Here is a 17,203-nt window from a genome sequence, read left to right as displayed (position 1 = left end):
ACACTTGGCAGTGAGGATTGGGAAGCAGATTCCCTATTATATGATAATTATTTTGGTTGAAAAGATGCAGAATATAATTCATAGGTAAACTGAAATGTAACTATAATTTTTTCGTACATATGACAGATCTGATTTAAGCCTTTTATGTTGATTAGTATGATGTAGTGTCGTGAAATTCAATTTTTTTTGATTACCTGAAGAATCTATTTAAGCATTTATTCTTATGAGATGGCTGAATTGTTAAGATTGGATTTCTGCATATGCCGTCAAGCAGCCAAGACTGAACACTGAACAACTGTTTGCTATTTGGTTATTCATTTTGATTTTACTTGTTTCTGCAATTGTAAAGATTTCAATTGCGAGGCCTCTAAGTGGTTAACCGCTCTTAACTGTTTGCAAAAATTGAAAGATATTTTACACCAGTAAACATTCCTAGATAACAATCACAAACATTCAATTCTGTATTTCGTTCATGCTTTCTGTAGCAGTTAAGTTGTGCTTCTTAGTGGTTGGAATGGAGGATGACATCATATATAGAAATTTCATTTGAAGTTTATGTATCTCAGCTGATAAGCTACCCTATTACACTAAACAGTAAGTGTAGACCAAAGGACTAATAGATTATATAGCAAACCAAGTGATAAATATTAAATACTATGACAAGAAAATGCTGAAAACACACGGTTATACTTGCCGACACTCTGTATTTGTGTTGCTTTCCATGTATCTAAAATGTTGACCTATTAAATTCTGAGACATTTTATGCAGTTTATTTATTTGTCTCAGGAGACACTCACAACTATATATTGCTGAGTAAACTTGCTAATGCTAGTACATGCATATAATGCCTTAAAATGGTATTGATTTGCTAAAGCTCCTGTTTGGATATTGATTGCAGTGGGAGGACTTATCGGCTATTTAAAAAGCGGAAGCAACAAATCACTTGTATCAGGAGGTTTGTCAGCGCTAGTGCTCTACTATGTTCATACTCAACTTCCAGCAAGGCCAACATTTGCATCAGCAGTCGGAATTGGTGAGAAATAGAATTTGACATAGCATCACTTTTTAGATCATTAGCATTGACTTCAATAATCGATTCCTATCAATGAATTCTAATCATATTGATATGTGTTTTTCATAATAGTAAAATGTTCTTGGGGAGCTGAAAACTAGATTAAACTCTTAGTTAATTAGAACTAAGATTTTCCCATTCAGATTCCCCCCATGAGCTAAACAAATTAAAAAAACAGCAAGTTTGTGTAGAAAATCCACGAAATTTTGATCTGCTCATATGAACAATCTGAAATAAAATTTCTTCTTACATAAACACTCAATTTCTCTACTAGATGCAGCTGAATAGGAACAGAAATAAAAGCACAGTCACACAATTCAACAACACAGATTTGTCTAGGGAACCCTACTAGGAAAACCCTCTGCTTGATGAGAATTTTATTGATAGCAAAAACTGAGCAATTGATCTCTTGTAAAATACAGCTGTTTCAATTTCAAAGACACTTGTCTTTCCTGCTTGTTCTAAGCTTGAAACCCTTGCAAGACTGCTGATCTCTGCTGCCCTCTACCAACCTGTGCACAAGCTTCTCTTGCACACTCTTCCTCTCACAATCCCCATGAAAAAACTCGTGCTTCCTATTTCTTGGTCTCACCAACTTGTGCGCAGCAAAACAATGATTAAACTTGTGCCTTCGTTCCTCCTTTTAAAGACAATTCGAATGGTTAAGATTAATGAGTTTTCTAATTAAGGAATGGTTTTCTGATTGATTGAGTTAGCATGAGTTAACTGCTCGTGCAAGTCGTCCTATTTCAAGTCAACCACTTGAAACTCAATCACTTGTGTTTTTCGTCAATCAACTCACACTAGAAAATCAAGAACTTAACTTTCAATTTTAACACATTAGTTAACTGCATCCCAACTCATCTTAATTTTTAGGGACTGATTCCTAAACTATAGGAAGTCGTCCTAATTTATAGGGAATTTCCTAATTTTTAGGAATTTGAGTCATGCACAAGAAGGAACTCGTTCTGGCTCCTATGATTAAGGCACAGATCAATGAACCCTTTTCTCGGTATCATTTTCAACACGCCCTCTTAGTGAGGAAGGTGTTCCTGAAAGAACCTTGTCCACCTGGATCTGTCTCCAACACTACCATGTTCTTCGTTGTTTTAACTGCTTCCTCTGAACTAGAAGGCATCCTTGCTTTCTTCTGCAGAACCTGCTTTGAAGACCTGTTCTTGCCCACCATGTTCTGCGAGTCCATGATCTACCACTCTCAATGATCACAACGACTTTTGTGTCACTGAACTTTGGCACAAACAGTCTGTCCTCTAGTTGCTCCTTTGTCCATAAAGGATGCAACACATTTGGTTGCCCACTTCTGCCTTCCTTTGCTGCTATGATGAAGACAAGTCAAGGGCACAGAGGCTGCCCACTTTCACTGTAGAATGTCCTTCAACACTAGACTATCGCTGAATACTAAACCATCTTGGCTGCTTCCTTGTTCCTTCAAGGATTAACCCTGAGCTTCAACAATTCTGCCGCTCCAACCAGATTTGATGGCCTTCTCAAATGCTGGACTTAGGGCACCAAAGACACCTTCTAACTGCCCTCCAACCAGTGCATAAGATGTGCAGCAAAAGTGCGCTAAATCTGGACAATCAATCTAGCAAACAACACCAACTTAGAAGGAAATTTACCATACTTGAGACGTTAACTTCTGTCCCAAATCTCTGGTCCTGTGCATGCACTCAAGACTACAACCCTCCTACTCAGCCTCAAACTGCTGCAAAAACTTCGCTCCTTCCTCTTCTAACAAGTCCACTCCTGCGCTGTACTTTTGAGACTACTCGGCCCTCAATACCAGCCACCTATAAGCCTTACGACCCTCCCAACCTAGGCTACAGAAACTTCGCCTCCTACTCAAACTCTACAGAAATCTGCAGCCTGTTCCTAAGAGAAATAACACTTCAAACTATGCACAAAACTGCCTAGAATTCGTCCTCCAACCCTCTTCCTCAACTCGACACTTCTCCTTGATGTTGCGGCTGATCAAATCTCCTTCTCCTTGGATGTGTTGCACTTGTGATGATCTTAAATTTGTTCCAAAAGCTCTGATACCATGTAGAAAATCCAAAAAATTTTGATCTGCCAATATGAGCAATCTCAAATAAAATTTCTTCTCACATAAACACATAATTTCTCTACTAGATGTAGCGGAATAGGAACAGAAATAAAAGCACAGTCACACAATTCAACAACACAGAATTGTCTAGGGAACCTAACTGGGAAAACCCTCTGGTTGATGAGAATTTTATTTATAGCAAAAACTGAGCAATTGATCTTTTGCAAAATACAACTGTTTCAATCTGAAAGACACACTTGTCTTTCCTGCTTGTTCTAAGCTTGAAACCCTTGCAAGACTGCTGATCTCTGCTGCCCTCTACCAACCTGTGCACAAGCTTCTCTTGCACACTCTTCCTCTCACAAGCTCCACGCACAAACTTGTGCTTCTTATTGCTTGGTCTCACCAACTCGTGCTCACCAAAACAATGATTAAACTTGTGCCTTCGTTCCTCCTTTTAAAGGCAATTCGAATGGTTAAAATTAGTGAGTTTTCTAATTAAGGAATGATTTTCTGATTGATTGAGTTAGCATGAGTTAACTGCTCATACAACACGTCTTATTTCAAGTCAACCACTTGAAACTCAATTGTTCTGGCTCCTATGATTAAGGTACAAATCAAGGAACCCTTTTTTCGCTATCATTTTCAACAGTTTGAAAGTTAGGGTCAGAACTAAAATATTACTTGAGACCATGTATGTCTCTGCTTTGCAAAGTCAGTAACCTAGCACAATTTTTTTCCGCCAATTGAACAAACCATATTTGGTTTTCTCTGCAAGACAAGTTGAACACCTTGTCCCTGGAAAATAAAAAACCACATCCTTTTTTCTGCTGATCTGAGAGTTGATCATGAATAAAACAAATGGTTTATGGATGCTTACTATATGTTCAGGTTAGAAGTTTAATGACAAAAATGAGATGTGGAAAACATTGCTACAGTGTACATAGTGGCTATGCAGTGGGAAAGAGCTAAAATCAGTTTCTTATGAGCATATGAAGTTGGATGAAGACAAAATTTGGACTGTGGTGATGGCATATATGTATGTGTTCCCACCAAAATCAGCATTAAATAGAGTTTCTGACACGAAACATGACGACCCCTAAAACAATACACAAAGTAGTGAATTATTACACACACAAAAATGAAATATAGACAGATTCATATCTCTTTAGAATTTAGAAACTAAAACTTTTACAATTTTACATGTTGATGATACAAATTCAATCGTACAACTAGTGCATATAACCCAAATAACATGTTAGAGTTGGAAACTAGGGTCAAATTCCACTTTAGACAACTCATTTGATGGAGATATTTATTGCATTGAATTCCTCTTCTCGACAGGACCAAAATCGACCTAAAGATCACCCAAATCGGACAAGGAGAAACATGTTTTTGAAGTAAAGCCCACACATGTGCAAATTGTCAAGGTCGGCCACACCATCATGTAGGCTCATGAAGCCCAAACAACATTTCTCTTGACCCTCAATGACTTGTATAAATAAGGATGACCTCAAACCTCATTTAGCACCTCATCAACTCACACATTCTTCTCTCTCCTCATCTGATTGGTTCGTACGCCTCATTGGGCAGTTGATTTTCTCACACGTGTGGCAGAAAGGAGGATGAAAATTACAAGGCCGAAAATCTGAAGTTTTTTTTCAGGTTGACGAGCGTTGACTTCGACTTTCTAGGCAAAATTTCAGTTTGATCTTTTGGGCATTTTTCTGTTTGGGCAGGTCGAGTTATTGGGCATAGAAATCGAGTCAAAATGAGCACTTTGACCTGCATTGACCGCAGGGTTGACTTCATGTTGACTGAATGTAATTGTTGTTTTGATGACTATTTTGGGTTGAATTTGACCAACAAAAGAGGAGTTCTTTTGGAAGGATTTGACCAGAATTTGATTGTTGTTGACTTTCTGGTTAGGGTTGATTTGTCTACTATTGACTGAGGGTTGAATTGCAGATTTGATAGGGCTGTGTTGGACAGTGATTTCGCAAGTCAATTTTGACTTTGACTTTGTATTATTGTACTCTCTTTCTTTGCTTAACATTTGATATTTATAATAAGAATAATTGATCAAGAGTTTTCAAATCTTGGGGTTTTTCCTTGGCATTAGCCAGATATTGGTGTTCTCTTGTCTTGGCTTGTCTTTTGCATTTATTGTTTATGTTCTATCTACAATTACTGTCAATGTGATTAATGGTTTATGTGATTGCTATTAAAAATTAAGTGAAAACCGTCATTGGGCTGATAAAAGGACATTGAAGTAATTGTTGCAAGCATAGAACATATCATTGTTATTTTAAATTAACATAACACCAAGTGCAATCCATCTTTGAACCAAAAATACATCAACAAAGAGGCTCAAAGTGGCCTCCAGAGTCCAAAAAAGATCACGCTAACAACAAATAACTAGTACTACATATCATCAAAATCATCACTTATTTTGGGATCTTCACCATCAATATCAACCTTCTAAGCACTAAAATAAGATTAAAAAAGCTTAACATGTTAAAGCTATATTTTGTTTTTGTGATGGTTCCATTTTCACTAGGGTCATGACAAAGGAATTCAACAATCACTGCCACCAACATCGAGGTATATAGAGGGCTTGGTGTTCATGATTAAATGCTAGTTCCGTACCCTCATACATGACAAAATCGAATGAAAACATTGCAATCCCTCAAATCCCGAAATCCCAAAAATTGTTGTCTGTTGGATTTTGTGTGGGATATAATATTCTACTTTCTCCATATGAAATCCAATCAGGTTGGAACCACTCTTAAACATCCTAAAGCAATTAATGGTAATGTTAAAAATTTAAGTTGGAACCACTCTTTCATTTTCATCCTTTTACTTTAAGAATCTAACATTACCATTAATTACATAGCATTAGTAGGTGTTGGACAAATGCACTATCCAACACTTGGAATCCCTATAACACTGCTTAATTGCACTTAGCTGCACTCCAAACCTCTGAGAGCTCCAATCCTGTCACTGTTGAGAAATCTAGAGCAACATAGTCAGAACTTCTTATTAAATTGTTTTCTTTATCACTTGACAATTTCTTGTGATTAGTTCTTATTCCTTCTTCGTTGTTATTATATGTTTATAATCAAAACAATTGCCAAAACTTCAAGGACAACAAGAGAACACAAGATGTAGGCACTTAGCCACGACGAAACCCCTAAGGAGGGGAAAACCCAGTCAAACTCTTCCTTAGTAGAATCAAAATCAGATTGAGACCATCCTAGACTCTTGACCTAAACCTCTCTCCATCCATCAAGTCAACCTTTCAGTTGGAGTAGTCTTCTTCCAAAATTGTTCTTCAAGAACAAGGGTTTTGATCCTTTTTGTCATCTTTTATTTTCGGCTCCTGCAATCATAGAAACTTTCCTATAATAGGTTTCAGTGTTCCTCCTTTATCATTTTCCTAGGTAGCCCATCATTTTCATAGGTAGCCCATCCTCATTGGTTCAACGAACTTCTTGTCTTCAACAAAATTGCAGATCGAATTATTGATAGCTAATGTTCCAAGGTCGAATGCTCCTTTATATATATGTGGTCTTCACAAGGTGGACGAGTCCCTTCATGAGGCTGACTAGACATCTTATTTGAGGTCGACTTTAAGTGCTTGAGCTGACTTGATGGTGGAGGGGTTTTTATGACTAGAATACATAAAATAAATTTCTTTCTTTGACATCATGAACCCAAGAAGGGTTTCTTTACATAATAACTTTGACTTTGACTCAACAAAAATCCTAGAGCACTCAATGGGTGCTTTGACCTATTGACCATTGACCCAAGCATGAAACCCATGCTTTAATAAATCAATAAAAAATTATTTCTATAAATAAGTTTTCTTTTTCTTTCTATGGACAAATACATGACTCAAATACAATTATGAAGACCGACACTAGTTACATTCTTCAATAGTAATTGATTGCATGAGAATGAGGCAAAAACTATATTTTAAGAAGCCATGGGCTACTTTTTCACTAGACATGTATCCAAATTTTAGGACATGAGTAGGGCTTGTGTTCGAATAGGACATGTGTCAAACTCTTTGATTGCGTGAGAATGAGGCAAAAACTATATTTTAAGAAGCCATGGGCTACTTTTTCACTAGACATGTATCCAAATTTCAGGACATGAGTAGGGATTGTGTTCGAATAGGACATGTGTCAAACTCAATGTTGCACGAAGCGAGGACGTTTTTTGGAAGCAAGGGCGCGGAAGGGTCATTTTCCAAAAGTCTAAGAAGCGAAGTATCTCAGAAGCGTCTACTATATATATATATATATTTATATTTTTTTTGCATCTATATTCAAAACAAACATCCCAAATACCAAATTAGGTTGTAGAAGACATGAAAACATGCATATTTTTACATAAATCAAGATAGATATGGCATCCATGATTCCATTGTACATCAATGATTAATTATTCGAGCATCAACCATCTATATTCTAGCAATTACAAACATACATCAAATTTTTAAGCATATTATAAAACATAAAACATTTAAGCATATTATAAAACATAAAGCATATTATCTAGCAAGTGAGCAACTGTCAACATTAGTCATGTCCAAAATTTAAACAATAATGTTTACAAAACAGGCCACTTGGCCACCGCCAAGACAAAAGGTTCAAATTCACAACAAGCCTACAAGTCTAATGATTAATCTATGACAAAAGTAGTAAATTCTAAATATATCTACTAATCTCTCTTCCTTCCACCACGAAGAGTACGTGGCAGTGGGCCTCCATGTGGTGGCAATGAAGAAGATGGTGCCTATGGAAGTTGTGGGAGTGGGACTAAAACTGATGAAGACGAAGCCCCTGCTGTTGGTGTTGAACCATGGAACCTGGGAACCACGGGACCAGATGGGGGTGTTCACTCAACTCGATCATCATCATCCTGGAATCGCTCAAAAAATTCATACCAAAGAAAACCACTAGTTAACAAAAAATATTAAAAACAAGAACTAAAGAAATGCTTTATAAGCAAAATTAACACATTTGAATTGAATGGACATACCATTTATTGACTGAATTTTGAAATTCATACCACAATGGACATACCTGGGTAAGAGCATCCTCTAATTGCTCTAATCGCAACACTCCATCCTCCAAATTGGGCTCCTTTGGATTTCTGTCCCAAACCTTAAGGTCTTTATTAGTCTTTGCATCATCATAGTAATGGGACAACAATCACAAGTTGTAATGAACATAAACCAAGCTCTCTTCCCGGTCTAAACTCAACCTGTTCCTTTTAACACTGTGGATGAAAGAATAAGAGCTCCAACACCTCTCTGCAGAAGAAGTGTTTACCACCTGTGATAGCACCCACAATGCCAAAGTTTGTAGAAGTGGAGTAGCACCTCCATGCATGTTCCACCACTCAAGAGAATAAAAACTCTTTTGATCTCTAATTGCATGCATGCTCCCAAATGGACTAGTGCTAAGCGTATAGTTGCTCAATTGTTTCCATACCATGGCAGCCTCCTCCTCATCAGGGACTAATTTACCCAATGCAATCATATATTTTTCTAGAACCTCTGGATCTAGGTGTGGTTTTCTCCTGCTCCCCCCTCCCAGGGGCTAGTGTTGAAAGCCATGATGGATGATAGTATTTAGGTGTCAAAACATATGCTAATGCATGCAATGGAACATTTAGGATTTCCCATCGGTTTCCCACCTCTGCACGAATATAATTGTACAAGGTGATATCTCTAGGCTTAACAATGTCTTTAATCTGCCCCAACATGTTATCCATTTGCTCATACACCTCCCCAATTATTGGCTGATCTGAATCTGCAAACTTGATCATGTAATAAATTGGTTTGGTGATTTGCAAAACATATTTAACTTGTGACCAAAAGAAAATGTCAAGAACAGTGTCCTTGGCTACATTAGCACCATCTTTATCAATGTTAATTTCCTCCCATGATTCAGAGGTCACCATATTAGTTAAAGCTTGTCTCACCTTCACTAGCCGCCTAAACGCGAGGTAAAAACTTGCAAATCTTGTTTTTGCAAGTTTAAGCAACTGCAACTTGGAGTAAGTGCCATAGAAGTAGTTTACCCTTGTATGCCCTGTGATAAATTTAATGAGTTGCTTCCCTTTCCTGTAAAGCTCATTAATCCACCCACGTTCTTTATGCTTGATAATATCATGCATCAAAAGGTTCAATGTGTGCACCAAGCACCCAAACCAAAAGATGTGTGGATGAGTACGCTCAATAACTTTTCCTGTTGCCTTACAATTTGCTGCATTATTTGTGATCACTTGAACCACATTATTCATACCAACATCTTTGATTGATTGCAATTGGAGATCTGCAATGTTTTGGGAAGTTGCATTGATGGAGGAGGAGTCATGACATGTAATAAAAACTGCACCACTAGCAGAAACACCAAGAACGTTTATCAAATGTTGGTTTCTAATATTTGTCCCCCCATCTGATACAATGGATACCCCACAATGCACCCACTCATTTGTAAAACGTGTCAAAGCTCTTTGAACCTTTGCTTTTTCTCTTTCTAATAACATTGTTCTAGCTTTCTCATAGTTGGGGGACTTGTATCCTTTTTGGACTTCATTGATGGCCTTTACCATTTCATGCCAATAGGGAGAGCGAAGCACATTGAATGGTACACCGCATGCACAAAGAAATCGAACTCTCTTTCTATCCACATCATCCCTCCCAACAACATTCAAGAAATCCCCTATTGTTCTTTTACCTCTAGAGCTTGTAGAAGTACCATGAGGAGATGAGCTACCAATCTAGAGGTTGCACTTGATTCAAACTGAGTTTTTTGTTTCTTGCTTTTTTGTTGTGCAACCTCCTCTATCTAGATGTATTTTCTTCTTTGTTCAGCTGAAATGTTTGGGCAAATTTGTATCCCTACAACACCCTTTTTATCATCATTGTCCATCACCCGACAAAGATGCCTCCTTACACGGGTATATGAACCACTAAATGGTTTTCCTTCATGACAACCGTGAGGGCACAAAAATTTGTAGCTTCCACCACCTTTTCCCCTTTCAAGTTTGGTCGCATAGTTCCACAAGGGTGTCAATGCAACTTTCCCCTCTAGTGTTTTAGTGTTCCCCTTAGGTTCATCCCCTTCCTCTTCAAACCCTTCCTCCTCATCATACATTGGGTCACTCATATGGGGACCACTATCCTCTTGTTCTTCTTCCCTTCTATTGCTACTCCCTCTTGCCATCATTAAAACCAAAAGTGGAATGATAAATAGAAGCCAAGAGAACACCATCTTGGAATATGAATATATGTGGTGGACAACTTGCAATTAAATGAGCAAGAAGAAAGAATGGGAAAGAGTAGGAGAGGGAGGAGAAAAATACAAAAAACAATGACAAAAAAATGAGGGAGTTTGGGGTTTACACTTACCTCTTTAGCTCTTATAGATGGAAGCCCTTCTTTACTCCTCCAAGCTCCTCCTCCTTCTCCTAGCTCCTCTTTCACTCCTCCAAGCTCTCCTCAAGTCTCTCCTCTTTTTCTCCTTTCTTCTCCAAGCTCTCAAAAAATACAAGTGAGCAAATGAGAGGTGAAAGGGCTTTTTAATCCCTCATTCTTTACCCTAACCCAACTTGGACCCACCCCCAATCACTAGAAAAAAAATCGTATTTGTGGGGCCGCATAAGCGGAATCGACTTGCTGCCCACGGAACCAGTCGTGATTCGTACGGATCTGGCCCTGAACTGTCGCATTTCGTACGGGCGTTTCACTGGCGGAAACGCATTTCGAAAATTCCAAAACGCGGATCGGGCCGGATGGTACCCACAGTGAAGGAACTGTCTTTTCCGGCCCGATCCGCGTTTCGGAATTTCCGAAACGTGTTTCAGCCAGCAGATCACCCACGGATCCGTACGGATCACATTTCAGGGTTTTTATCTGGTCGGGGGGGCGGGGGGGTTTCGTGCGTGCAACACTGGTCAAACTAGTGTTGGACACGTGTCACGCAGTGTCATGTGCAACATGTGAAATACATGACATGGGGGGGTAGGACATTTATTGTTGCTTAGTTTACTTGAGTTTTGTTTTCAGTAATTAAATTACACTCTGCAAGTTATTACAATCAAATTTAGTGCATAACGAAATAGTGTGTTTAGTTTTGCAATTATAATAATTCCACATCTTAGTTTTTGTGTTGGTGAGATGGATGAACCATAAGCCTACCATTGATGGATCATATGGTGTCAGTGCCCAAGTTTAGAAATACTTGGTGAAAGACTTATTTTGTTACACCAATGGTGGATACTGGAAAAATCAAGAAGCATTGTTGCAAGGCTTATCGAGGAGTAGAAGACTAAAAACGCTGGGAATTTTGATGAAGAACATGACAAGGAAGATCCAAAATCTAGGTTTACGTAGCTTGAGCAAAGTATTGCACCATTGATTTAGATGGTAACTCAACTGATGGTAGTGAAGGATAAGGTAGGACACTTAGCAGAGATTGGGCAAGAAAGAAGAAAATGTTTACCTAGAAGATTCAAAAGGCAAGAAGCTTGGACACATGGGTAATAACAAAGCACTTCCTTCATCTTCCAATATTCCTTTTAAGGTCAAAGTGAAACTTGAAATACTGACTTATGATGCCAAGTTAATGTTGAGAGGCTGAATAGTTGGTTGAAACAATTAAAAGTTTAAATCGTCTTTATAAAATAAAAGAATCATAATATGTTCATTTTTTCCATTGAAAAATGTCCAAATATGCTCTACTATGTAGGAGAGCTATGTAGCTGCCTTGAGGCTAGGCATTTTGGAAGCAAGTCATCATCTTGGGCTTCTCTTTGGAAGATCTTGTGGTGGTAGTGAAGTGCCTTGGAGGCCTATTTAGCCATATCCAAATGCAAGTACAGTTATTTTAGTGTGTAAGACATAGATGAGATGAGGAAGAAATCTCTCTACATTGAGTTGGAGGGACTATGACAAAATGATCAAGAAGAGACCAACAAGAGCAAAGGAAAAAATTTGTAGCCACAACCCAAAAAGGGAAGATTCCACTAGTGACTAGACATTAGAAATATTGTGATGTAGATGGGTACACAGATGATAAGTGTTAGAAACCTCATTTAGAAAGGGTAGAAATACAAGAAGGGAGCAATAAAAACTACCAGCATGAGAGAAATAGAGATAGAAAGTACCTTTGATTTGGGTGAAAGCATGGTCTGCACCACATTGCAACAACCAAGGGCTAGAGGAGACTGAAATCAAAGTTCAAGTTAAGGACTCGAAGGTAAATGCTTTGATTAATTGTGGCTCTCATTGTAATTTGAATCTTGAATCCTTAATAGATGAGCTTGGTGTAGAAACATATAACCTAGTATAGCCATGCCTGTTAGGTTGATCCAAGAGAAATATGCTACGAGAATTGCCACAAGATGCAAGATTAGGTTTTCCATTGATGTTGATTATGTTGATGAAGTAGATCGTGAAGTTGCACTACTAAATGCATGTGAAATGGTATTTGGAAACCCATAGTTATTGGATAGGGACACAAAATTCTATAGGAAAGAGAGAAAATATCGCTTGATTAATGGTGGTAAGGCCCACCTCATTAAAGTACTCAAATAGGGAGTAAGAATATCTGTTTTAGTAGTTAAACAAGGGTAGACAGGTAGATTGATTGAGATAATTAATATGCAGGGATCTTTCATATCTATTGAAGTAGTGCACTGGGGGAGACATGTGGAGGCCTTAAGCTTCCATCTCCTTCGTTGATGAGCTTTTGGGGATCAGAAGCCTCCCAATGGAGAGATGTGATCTAAAAAGGATCTTGAATAAAATGAAATTGTTTATTGATGGTTTACTATAGGACCAAGTTAGATGTTTAATGGCAAAAATGAAAAGTGGGTAACGATAGACATAAAGATAAATAATAAGGGAATGTGCTACAATTAAAGTCTCTAAATAAGGGAACTATCTTCCTAACTAGGAATAGAAATTACCCTATCATTTTGATGATTTTTAGGATCTTCTAATGATACTTACTTCTAATGATTTCTTAATTTTGTTCTTCTTGTTTTCACATTTATCATTAAGCAATTACACAAAAGATCTCAACAATAGAAACAATAATGACGATACAATCATAAAGAGACAACCAAACACAAGAGACACAAATTTTTACATTGGGGAAAACCTCTTCTAGGGAAAAACCCAACAACCTTTTCTTAGAGAAGTTATCCAATTCAACAAGAGATACAATTTGATCTTCCAGTGAAAAAAAAGTCAAACTGACCACAAACATTCCTAGGTCAAACCTGGTCAACCAAAGACAAATTCATCCTGTTGAGATAGCCTCAGAAATTCGGTCTACTTGACCTCAAAATTCGGTCAACTATGCCACAGAGAATTTCGGCCTGCCTCAGAAAAATTCCATCTTCCTTGGTATGGTGGTCTTATGGTGGGTTGACTTGCTTTTTGGAGGCAAATTAAATTTGAAATTCAAAATTTAAATTTCTTTCGTTTGATTTCTTTTTAGGCTCGACTTGAATACCGACCGAAGCTACAAAATTTCAACACTCCCTCTTAGCTAGGGAGGTATTCTCCTTGACTGCCTCAAATGTTCATTTATTTAATAAAATTTCTCCATTCCAAGAAAGCATCCCCGCATTAGCATCAAATAGAGGAACTAGTCACCCACTAGTCCTTGTGTCACCAATCTACCAAGTCGTCACTTGGAGTTGTGTTAGGTACCCCACCCGATCCATGGTGAAATCCGGGCCCATTTACCATTCCCACATGTTGTCACATGCCATTGAATGGTAAAAATACTTGCCTCGATGCTATAAGGCACTTGTTCAACCCACAAGCCAAAACCCATGGCAATATGGTCAGGCCACCCTTGACTGAGGGAGCATTTTGGGCCTTCATGCTCACTGGGCCAATCTCACCAACCATATTTCGTGGCTCTCGGTCAAAACCCATGACCTAGGGAGATTCTCTGCCCCTTGATGCTATAACATCAATGCTTCCTCTCATGGAGGGAGGCATTCTCAACGACTCCAAGCCTATCCCTGAAGTAAATAAAATGATTGTGCCATGCAGATATCTCAATATATGCTAGAGCCACGTGTCTTGGCTCAATCACAAATTGACGAGCTTCCTTCACTAGATTTGTTACCACGACTACTTTCCGGTCACCCTGACTGGGGGCTTCCTCTAAAACAGATCCTGCAGTGGCAATCCTAGTTGCTCCCTTTGCCATTGCTACGCCCTATGACACGTGAGTCCTTTTGACAATTGGAGCAAATGTCTCCTCATAGACCTCTCCCTCTTTCTGGGAGAATCCTCACGAATCTTGCTTTGCACTTCTCTGTGCTGCCATCTATCACATACTTCATCTTGTAGATCCACTTCGAAGTTACCATTGAATTTTCTTTGGCACAATTTCCTTCATCATGGCATCCTTCAACAAACTTGCTGGCATGCCTGCTCCTTCTAAACTACGAGCTCTTTTGGTCATTAGCACAATTAGTACAATTTCTCTCTTAAACATAAATCCTCTTGTCACAAATTTTGTTTCGTTCTTCCATTGCTTCCATTTGTTGCCAAAGCCTTTGGCAACCTTCACGATGTACCAACCTCCCTCACTTGGAGGCCATGGAAGAAACAATTATAACCCAACAAAAGAAACAAAGACAAGAGGATAAGCAATAATAATAAAGGAGGAGAGATATAAAGTACTTATCTTTTGAGGACTGTAGGGAATTTGTCAACTCCATCTTGATCCTAACTTTCTTGCAAAAATGAAATCCATCTACAAACTCCTCATCCTCATCATCAACATGCTGCTTTCATTTCCTTCCTTGAATGAGCCAGGGTTTTCTTCATTCAGCGGAATCATCGATCTAGGTCTAGGTCTAGGTTTTTGTTCACAAACCCTAGGGATTTCTAAACTATAACCTTCAAGATTTTCTAGGGTTTACAAACTCTAGGTCTAACAGTTCCTTCAAGAAGGGATCATACTTTAATATAAGTGATATGACTTCTCTTGCTCTATGCTTGAGAGCCTTTCTTCTTATCTCCCTCTGACTCTAGAGTAACTTTCATGAATCAAATCAAGTTTATCATATTTCAAATTCTTGACGGAAAACTCTGGCATATACTAATTTGTTCTAACAACAGCCAGAACTTAGCAACATATCTTAGCCAATATAATAATGCAAGCCATCTTTTGTATACTTGACAAGAGCCTTTACTCAAGGTTCATAATATATGGCATTAGTATTCTAGAGACTTAGATCTTTGCAACTTTAAAACACCACTCTGCTTCTAAACACGAATCCTGCATTATAGTGCAACCAAAGGAAATGCCCCTACATTTCAATCTAACACATCGTTCTTCAAATGTTCTTGGCACAAGTGTATGGAACACACTTGCTCTATCAATCTCAACAGATCTTATCCAACTTCGAAACTATGATGATGTCATTACTTCTTGAAATATCAATATGGCTTACATGCTATAGATCAACGAGTGTACATCCGTTAGCAGTGACCTTACAACATCTTCAAAATCCCTTATACTCTTCATATCTTTTAGGGTTTACAATCCCTATGACAAATGCAAATTTCCTTACTGTAGTCAATACAAATGGGACAATTTCTCAAATCCGTATGCAACTGTATTGAACATAGATGTGTGTGCCATAAAGTCCCCATGCCCCTGCGTATGCGATGAATTTGTGATTGACTTATTTCAACATGTAATCAGTCAATCAAGGTTGTTCCATCTGTTGAGAAATCTAGGGGCAATTAGATTAGGTGATTTGTCTTCTTTGATAACTGTTTGTTATGTATTTTTACTTAATAAGATTATCTTCTTGTTTCACTTGATTATTATTAGTATTTTCTTCATCAAACAGCTACCAAACCATAAAGAACAATGAGACAAAGGACACAAGATATAGGCGATCATCTAGGGCGAAAACCTCTCCAACTGAGAGGAAAACCTACAAGAATTCTTCTCTTCTTAAAGAATCTTCAATTGATGAATTCCAAGACTTATGATCCTTGACCAAGACTCTCCAAGACCAAGTCAAACCTTTCTTCCTTAACGAGTTTTCCTTCCAACAACTTCTGCAATTTCGACATCCCAGCAGATTCTTCTGCAACTTTGACGTGCCCAACAGATTCTTCTGCAACTTCGACCTGACCAACAAATTCTTTTGCAACTTTGACCTGCCCAACAAATTCTTCTAGAACTTCGACCCAACCATTTCTTCCTAGCACTTAGACTTGCGCAACAACACTTCGTCTTGCCCAACACTTCAACTTGCCCAACAACTTTCAGTACCTCGACTTGCCCAACAACTTTCCAACACTTTGATTTACCCAACAACTTTCTAGCACTTTGATTTGCCCAACAACTGTAGAAACGCTATCACGAGAGAGAGAGACAAAGAGAGAGAGAGAGAGGCCCAAAAATTTGATCTTGCTTTTCTTCTTCTTTTTCGTCCTTTTCCAGCTACTTTCTTGAGGAGATCGAACTTGCTTGAGTGTCCAAATGAGGTTGAGTTCCTTCTTATTTATAGGCTTGTGAGGGGTACAAATTGCTATCTTTAAGCTAACTTGATCTTGCATTACGGCGAGGTATTGGAGGGTCTTTTGACTCAATTTTGACTCACATAAATTCTTTTTACAATATGTAACATGTCCAAATGGGTCTTTCATACACGACAATGACTCTCTTGACTTGTAGACTTAATGACAAGCCCTAGAAGCTCTCAATGGGACAGCTTGTGATGGCCTTTCATCATGACATCTTGTTTGCTTGCAACATCATGCACATTCATAAACACATCTCCAAGACTTCATATGTCAAGGGTCTCCTTTATTTACAGACTTCATCAAGGTCTTCATACCTTTTTCCATGGAGATGTCACATCAGGTCCTTCTAGTCCTCGGATGTTGATTCCTTACGTGACCATAGTTGCATCTTTCATGATCTCTTCTTTCTTTCTTCACATATTCCTCCTAGGAACTTTCATCCATAGTTCTTTTATCTTTGTCAACCACC

At 38.3% G+C, this 17,203-nt stretch overlaps 1 protein-coding gene across 1 annotated transcript in view; it reads left to right on the top strand.

Annotated features, from left to right (window-relative positions):
• Window positions 1-17,203, top strand: part of LOC149168170 (protein FATTY ACID EXPORT 2, chloroplastic-like) — a 148,456-nt gene that overhangs the window by 86,334 nt on the left and 44,919 nt on the right. The window contains exon 2 of the mRNA XM_089428140.1: window positions 899-1,033. Coding sequence (XP_089284266.1) covers window positions 899-1,033 — 135 coding nt within the window. The remainder of the gene's footprint in view (window positions 1-898; window positions 1,034-17,203) is intronic.

Source organism: Pinus tabuliformis, chromosome 4_2 (assembly GCF_031772625.1).
Source record: "Pinus tabuliformis cultivar Carrire ecotype Pingquan chromosome 4_2, CPIR1, whole genome shotgun sequence".
Lineage (NCBI taxonomy): Eukaryota > Viridiplantae > Streptophyta > Pinopsida > Pinales > Pinaceae > Pinus > Pinus tabuliformis.
The sequence above is the reverse complement of the archived record's forward strand: the minus strand, read 5'-3'. Positions and strand labels throughout refer to the sequence as shown.